This window comes from Tupaia chinensis, unplaced genomic scaffold, assembly GCF_000334495.1.
Source record: "Tupaia chinensis unplaced genomic scaffold, TupChi_1.0 Scaffold144058_2, whole genome shotgun sequence".
Classification (NCBI taxonomy): Eukaryota; Metazoa; Chordata; class Mammalia; order Scandentia; family Tupaiidae; genus Tupaia; species Tupaia belangeri.
Window position 1 is genome coordinate 732,840 of NW_006203911.1, and position 8,167 is coordinate 741,006.

The following is an 8,167-nucleotide window of genomic DNA, read 5'->3' on the forward strand; positions in this document are numbered from 1 at the left end:
ACAGAATCATAAACAGCATTGAGAATTTATAAGAAAAACAGCTTCATTAATAGATTTCTATGGTGAATGGGAAGGATTGCGAGAGACAGCATGTGCTTCAACCTGATCATGTAATATAATGCAAACTTATTCTACTGGACCATCAGAAAAGTCATGATGCACTTTTGCATAGAAAAATACAGAAAAAAATATGTCATGACTTTTACAATGACCCAATACATTTACACATTAGAAGAATGCTCGACTATTATAGTATTCAGGGTTCTTCAGAAAAACAGAACCTATGGGATGGACACACACACACACACACACACACACACACAAAGAGAGAGAGAGAGAGAGAGATTTTAGGGACTGGTAAGTTTGAGATTTGTAGGGCTGGCTGGCAAACTGTAAATTCTGGCAGGAGGTGATGTGGCAGTTGTGAATCCGAAGGCAGTACAGAGGTAGTACAGAGGCAGAATTCCTACCTCAGGGGACCTTAGTCTTTCAGGCCTTCAATTGATTGGATGAGGTCCATCCACATTACGGTGGGTAATCTGCTTTACTCAAAGTCTACTGATGGTTCAAATGTTAACTAAATTTAAAAAATACCTTTAGGGCTGGCCTGTGGCATGGTAGTTAGGGTGGCTGGATCCCACATGACCAACTGCATGATTTGAGTACCAAATCCAGTGGCTTGGGAAACACATCAGGTATGCACATGTGTTTTGTGTATGCCCAAAATCCCAAAAGAAGGGAGCAATGGAGTGGAACGGATTATAGAATGACCATGCCTCATGGAGGGTGCTTTCTTACTTCCTCTCTCTCCCTAGTCTTTGGAGAGTACATGAGCCTGCTGACAAAAATTTTTAAAAAAGCAATATTTAGACTAGTGTTTGATCAAGCAAATAGGCACTACAGCCTAGGCAAGTTAACATATAAAGTTAACCATCACAATGAGTATATATACATACATATATATGCTTTTAATTTGCTAGAGGGTGTATGTGCACTCACCAGAGAGAGACAGAGGGAGAGGAAGAAGCATCCCCAAAGGGGTGTGGTCATGGCACAATTCTTTCTCCATTTCTCTATCCTGTTGCGATCTGGGGCACTAACACACATACACACATGATATGTTTTTCTAGACACTGAGGCTGGGATTCGAACCAAGCAGTTGGCCATGTGGAATCTAGCTCCCTTGGGTCTGAAGCCAGCCCGCAATGGGTATATTCAAGTAGGCTGGGAAGATTACATCTGGACTACACTCGCCGGAGTAATAGAAATAGACCATTTGCAATCTGAGTAGATTAAGTAAAGGAGAACAAGGTATTTAGGTGTGGCAGCTGTTGCTTTAAAATTTAATTTTATTGAACTTATTTAAATAAGAAACAACTGATAAATGGAAAGAAGTGGAATGTTTCTCTTGATTTCATAGATAATATTAAAATATTACATTCCAGGAGCCCCTGAGACTGATGAATCAAAGCCTTCTTGTGATGTTCAGGTGAGGAAGCTAGTGTGAAAATAGCCCCAGCCTCCTGCTGCTGCCACAGCACGGTGCTTGAGGGGAAAGCCAACTTTTGGCATGAATAAGCTGCCCTGGAACCCCATTTCTAGTCATCAAGGCAGGCTCAGCATCTTCTTCCAACGTCCTGGTAACCCAAAGAAGAAATTGAGATGATCTATTAGAGGGTTAGAGGCAAGTTACTCAAAACAGCACACAAAACTGAGGTATAAAAAGAGGAATATTTATCTTTTAAAAATACAACTTTGAACACTACTGACATCTCATTTACAAAGTATTTTTGTGAGATACTCTCCATTGGCTTTGCTTACTCAATATATTCTCGTATCTTTGATCAAGATTGAAGGGCGGGCACTACCACCGGTATAAAAACCCAAACCAAACCAAACAAAATAAAAAACAAAATCCAGCTCTGTCTCAGGGTATTAGCCTCAAACCTCCATCTTATCCTTTTCTTTTCCAGTAGGCAGTCTTCCTGCATGGTCCTTGGCATTCTGCCACTGCAGTGTGCTCATGAGCACCACAGAACTAGAGGTGTCCAGGTAGTGCTGACCTATTTGCAGGAAACCTTGTGCACCATGGCCCATTATTTATTCATTAATTCATTACTATTAATACTCACATCAACTCTCTGCAAACATTCAGCATGAAGTAAATACAGTATTTACAGCAGTACACGGTTTGCAATTCAACACAGTGACAGCGGAAGAAAAGGGACCAACAGACTCTAAGGCAGCTGGAGGGGAAAGAACATTAAAATAAATCCCTACTGCTAATGGGTGTGTGTGCGTGAATGTGTGCACACATGCACCCACATGTGAGTGGGCTGTAATTCACAGAAAACTAAATGTGCCCTCCTTTAAAAGCAGACTATTTACAAGTGATTTTGAATAGCACAAATTCATGCCAGTCATACTGGATACTTGCTTTCTGTGTATACATCTAGATTTATCTATTTTTTTAAGTCTGAAATAGACCTTTTTATCTGATAAGTTAGAGAAAATAACTTTGAAACATTCGTCAACTTTTGGTTCATAGTAATTTTGCAAAAAGCCACAAACCATGCTTTGCTGTTTAAAAGGTAAACCTGGTTAAGCACCTTCTAGAAGACACTGATGTGTGTGTTATTCTTTCACTGGTCTACTGGGGATTGGAAAGACAATGGCAGTTACATGGAGTACCTAGCGCTCCCTCATTCCTTTCACCAGTAGCCACTTTAATGTGAAGATAAGTTTAGAAACACAAATCACATAGAAATCATCAAAACATTTCAGTTAACAGTGTTTAAAAAAATACCAAAGTCTACAACAGTAGTACAGACACTGAAAACACTCTATTACTCATTAGTCTCAGAGATTCTTCATTACTACTAATCAGGAAAGACAGGAAGGGGAGGAAGTTACAGCACTTGAGGTTTGAGGCAATTTCTTTTTTAGGGCCTAGAGCATGAGGTGCTGTTCTAGGATCCTTATTTTAATTCAAAAGATATTCCCAGGAATGAATTGACAAATTTAAAGCAATTTCCACTTGAAAGCCATTGCAAATACAAATCACTTTCTAAGCTTGTCCAATACACATTTGTTTTGCAGGATCCCAAGTTATTAGGCCAAGAGATTCAGGTCAGTTTCAAGCCCTCAAAGCCACAGAATTTCCATCTCTTCTCCAGGCTGGCTCCTACTCCGGTCATTTCCTGCTTAAAGGTATGCTGGAGTCTACTCATGAGACACTCCACATCACTGGTGCAGATCTGCGGGACAGAGAGGACACCTCCATTCAAAACTAGTTCCACTTTCCTAACCCGGCTCTTCTTTCCCAGTGTAGCCTACGTTAGAATGCTGATGTGCCTGTGTCTGTGTTGGGGGAGGTTAACCTCTCCTTCCTTGTACATTTGCGGTGTGGGTAGAATGGCTTCCAGACGGCATCATCTCTCTGCTGTGACCACCAGACAGAGTCCACTGAGCTTGCTATTGGAAAGAGCTGATGTCTGTCAGTCATGTGGAGAGGCTTGGGTCTGTAGCCAGCTGAATGATGGCTGGTGACACTATGCTCATGCCCGCTGAAGCTGCCAGGTCTTTTGGGAGAGGAGGGAGGCAGAAACGGCTGCTACCAGAGTAGAATTCTTTACACATGCATTAGTTCATAAGGGAAAAGTAACAAGAATGGGGAATTATCTGTGTTTCTACCTCTGGCATTGTCTCTCTATCCCCTCTCTCTCTTACAAACACACACACACACACACACGCACAAACAGACACACACACAACCTCAATCAAAAAACAATAACCAAATCTGTGGACTCTGTTAGGGCTTGGTTTAGGTGATTATGTTTACATTGATAGCAACCTTTCCAACTGTGAACCAGGGGATCCTTAAAAAGCCCAGAGCTGCTGTCAAACCAAATATTCCTGAAGCTGGAGGGAGGGAACTCCCAATTCCATTGCTACCACTGCAGTCTGTCTTTGGGAGGCGCTGGCACTCCCCTGGAAGGAACCTGCTAAGGAGGAACAGGGCCTAGGGGAGGAGTGATGTGAGGAGTGAAGTCACACCTTGTCTCCTGTGCTGCTAGGTAGTCTGTATGCAGTTAAGCAAAAGTGGCACATTGCAAGGTATCATACAGAGTAGAATCCCCATTTCAAAAAGCATAAATTGATCATATTTATAGATATAGTCATATAAGCATAGCATATCTACAGAAAAGGGTCTGAGATATCCGTCAAACTGTTAACAGTGGTGATCCTTGAGCTGTGGAATTGTGGGTAATTTTCACTTTACTATATTTTTATATTGCTTACACTTTTAAGACAATGCTTATGTATTATTCTTATACATTAAAAAAGAACCAGATAATTTTTACTGACACAGAGTTCAATTTCGTACCACTGCAACCAATGACTTGGTCCTGGAACTCACATTCCATCTTCCCCCTCACTGCCAAGTGGGCTATTTAATCACAGAATAGCATCACTTTCTTTCCAGAAGGAAATGAGGGGAGAGTGCTAGCTAGAACTAAAACAAATGCCATCTAGGAGGATGTATCACCACAGATGGGAAATGGTTAGAGCAATACGTTTCCCAAATGGGCCAGTGCCTTTGTTAAGAGGACATATGTTTAAATGGCTTAACATTTTGGACATCCAACTGTTAGGAACCTACATTCAATGGCACGTCTCAAAAGGCCTGGATCCTGTGAAACAGCAAGTTCCATCCCATGAGCAGGCTTAACTGAATGCTGCTTTTCAAAAAATGTATCAGGAGTTTATTCATTCTGAGGATCAAGAGTCTTCTGCTGCCTCTGAGAGGCATCCTTGACTTTCTAGGGAATTAACACTTACCCCTGCTCCAGATGCTCTGTGAGTTCTCCCAAAGGGTAGCATCCAGGAACGAAATGGCCCATGAGAGCAACAGTAAGCAAGTACTCAGAGATCGTATTACAGAGTTCCTCAGCAAATTGTTCTACTTTTTTTCTTTCTTTTTTTTTTTTTTTTCTCCCCTGGCCTCTATTGTTTCATAGCAGACAATGAATGGCAGTGGTGATGGTGGGAGAGGTAGTCAGAGTAAGATTTCCAGTGCTGAAAATGAACATTTCCTAATAGCCAAAAGGCTCAGGACAAAACATTGATGGGTGAGAAAGCGGATATTGGCGAATTTGCTCGTTACGTTGCAGCTTACATGTAAATCAAGAGAAGGGAGGAAATTTCTTCTAAGATGCATCTTGGAAGTAGGGTGATCAACTTGTTCAAGTTGGCCTGAGATCTCCCTTGAAAGTCTCAAGTCTCAGGAAACCCTTCAGTCCTGGACAAACTGGGTAGGCATTGTACTTGCAGGAGGGAAGCTCTCCACCAAATCACAGTGAGAAAGCAGGGTGAAGGAAAGTTTCTTGGAGCAATAACTAATGACCTATTTATGCTTGATGACAGTAAGGTCACCTGATCACAAAGTTCCCTACATCCCTTTGCATACCCTTTCAGGCCCCCACATACCTTATTATCAAGACGGTGCAAATAGGAACAGATGTATTCAATGCTTGCTCCAAATGGGTGAACATGAAGGAATGTGGAGATAATTCCTGTAGAGATAAGAACATGGAGGTTACTTTTAGGGATTGTGTTCTTTGGAATCCCACACAGCAATGAATAGCTAGTGCTAATTCGCATGTACAACATAAACAGACTGGACACTAGTCTAAGCTTACATATGTTTTCCTCATGTAATATTTATAATAACCCTGTGAGGTAGGTATTGCCATCCCCATTTCACAGATAAAGACACTGAGGCACAGAAAGTGTAAGCAACTTATCCAAGACCACACAGCTGATAAGTGGCACAGCTTGTATTTGAACCTAGATAGTTGCTCTTAACCACTACACAAGCTGCCTCTCACTGTACTGTATCACACATGGAAAAGCTGGCACTTAAAGAGTCACTTCCATCCTCTGTGATGGCTAAAGACCATCCAAATTCCAGAATTTTGCAATGAATTTAGATCAAGCTTGGTTTTTGCACTTTCTTCACATGCTCTTTAAATTAGACTTCAGCCTCTTAAGCCTTTTTAATGCTTTGCTGTTGTGGCAATTGTAGAAATCATGTACTTTGCCTGATTAAACTAATGCCTCGTGCGGGAGAATCTGCTGATTGTATTTGGGTTTTATTTTGTGAATAGCTCTGTAAAGAAAAGCCAAATATTTAATTCATGGCCAGCTCAAGTGGTCACTAGAATTCTATGCTTAGAACCCCGAATCTCTTCGCGTAACATAATTCTCGTAGCTGTTTATAGCCCCTAGGAATACGAGATTTCCACGCTGCCTAGCTCTGGGGCAACTCATAGCTGTGCGTACTGCCTTGATTGTTCTGGCCTTGAGGTTAACTGTTCTAATATGTCTTTCCCTGGCACCAGGTGGAACAGCATTGTCCACAAGTATATTATTTCTTTCTTTTCAAATTCACCTCCGTTCATTAGATCTTAGGCACATCAAATACATTCAGAATTGAGTTTGCTGAAAAGCGCCAGGAAATAAAAGCAAAATTGGATTTGGTATATAAACTCCAACTTGTCTGTCCTTTTAAGAGACTAATGAAGAATAGCACACGTTTTAAATTGTAGCTTGACATTCAATCAGTTCTTTGTGAAAATCTTCCCTATATTAGATGGCAAAGGGGTGGAAGCTCCAGGAGGAATTGGTGGAGGGACTCCAAATCTGTTCAAAAGGGATGCTATTACTTTTAACACTCCTTTATTCTTAAATGACTAGGGAAATTGAATTTTTAAATGTGAATTCTAGCTGAGAAACTTACATTCTGAAGAGACAGTCCACGTTCAAAGAAATTCTAGATGTCATAGCCAAAGAAGGCTGTCAAGTGCCAAGAAATAACTCCGTAGGTTTAAACACACTAAGCAGATTCTGTGGGTTCATATCCAAACACCTGATTTTTCTTTCTCTTTGACATCTTAAGACTACCATCTTTAAAAAACAAACAGGAAACACTTTATAATTTTTTTCTAGGACTATCCATTTACAGAGGCTTCCTTCTACCTTCAGCGCTTCTCTGACAGGTCTCCCTGTTGCCATGCCAATTTGCCAAGAATTTTGAGTTGAAAAACATTAATAAGTTGTCACTTTTCTTGAAGACTCAATGGCAGGTCCCCTTGTGCATCTTTATTATTATATCAGAATGTTAAATCTGAGTGTATTATTCATTATCAAAGAAGGCAGAGAGATCTCTTCTTAATGTTTATTTCTTCTATGAGAGACAGAGAAAGGGAGAGAGAAAGAGAGGGATAGACAGGTACCCACGATGGGTCTTTATGCCATGATCCACACTCAGCTTCAGCCAGCTGGATCATGGGCAAGCATGCATGCCCCCAGCATGCACAGGGAGGTTCCGGGATGCAGACTCAGGATGTTCCCACGTAGATCTAGCTGCTTGCTCTGCTCCACTGCCTGGCCCTGAGTTAGATATATCTCAAAAATATGCAGAAGCTAGTCTATGTGAATGACTTTTGAGCCTGAGATGGAGCTGCTGTGTGGCTCAGCTTCCTAGGAGGCAGCTGGGATTATCTGTTTTGCCCTAAGACCAGCTTTTCATAAATGATTGCATATTTTAGAATCTTAGTCTGTCACTGTTCCCCAAATGGAATATAAAGTCAACAAATATTTGCAAATAGCATTTAAAGCATAAAATAATTTCCATTTACAGAGGGCTTACTAAGGGCCAGGCACTGTGCTAGATGAGTTAGATTAATTATTGTATTTAATACTTGAAACTGTCCTTTGAGATAGGTAATATTATTATGCCCATTTTGCAGATGGAGGAAGTAAAGCTCAGAAAAGAAATGGTAAGGTCAAAATAAGAAGATGAGAGGCTAGGCCTGTCTGCTGCTTTAACCATGTGTGCTATATTGCCTCTTTGAATACATTTTTATAGAGTGAGAACAATTCTAGCATTTATCTCATCAGAGCCCACCCGTGTCCCACATACCACAGCCAGCTTCCCGAGTCATCTGTCAATGTGCCATAATAAAAAATAAATATTTGGGGAACCAGCAGTTAGCGTAATGGCTATGTCGCTGGACTCCCACGTAGTCGACCGCGGTTCGTGTCCTGGACCCGGTGGCTTAAAACTCACGCCGGGCGCGTGTGCGTGCGTGCCCAAGATCCC

General features: G+C 41.3%; 1 protein-coding gene across 4 annotated transcripts in view; it reads right to left on the reverse strand.

The window, feature by feature from the left end:
* Positions 1–1,154: 1,154 nt before the first annotated feature.
* Positions 1,155–8,167, reverse strand: part of ENOX2 (ecto-NOX disulfide-thiol exchanger 2) — a 348,870-nt gene continuing 341,857 nt past the window's right edge. For 2 of the 4 annotated variants that reach the window (XM_027767236.1, XM_027767234.1), the window contains 2 exons: positions 5,491–5,576; positions 1,155–3,257 (listed from right to left, as the gene is read on the reverse strand). In XM_027767236.1, the coding sequence (XP_027623037.1) occupies positions 3,126–3,257; positions 5,491–5,576 (218 nt within the window). In that variant the 3' untranslated portion in view covers positions 1,155–3,125. The remainder of the gene's footprint in view (positions 3,258–5,490; positions 5,577–8,167) is intronic. The other 2 variants (XM_027767235.1, XM_014583118.2) reach the window with 2 other exon arrangements.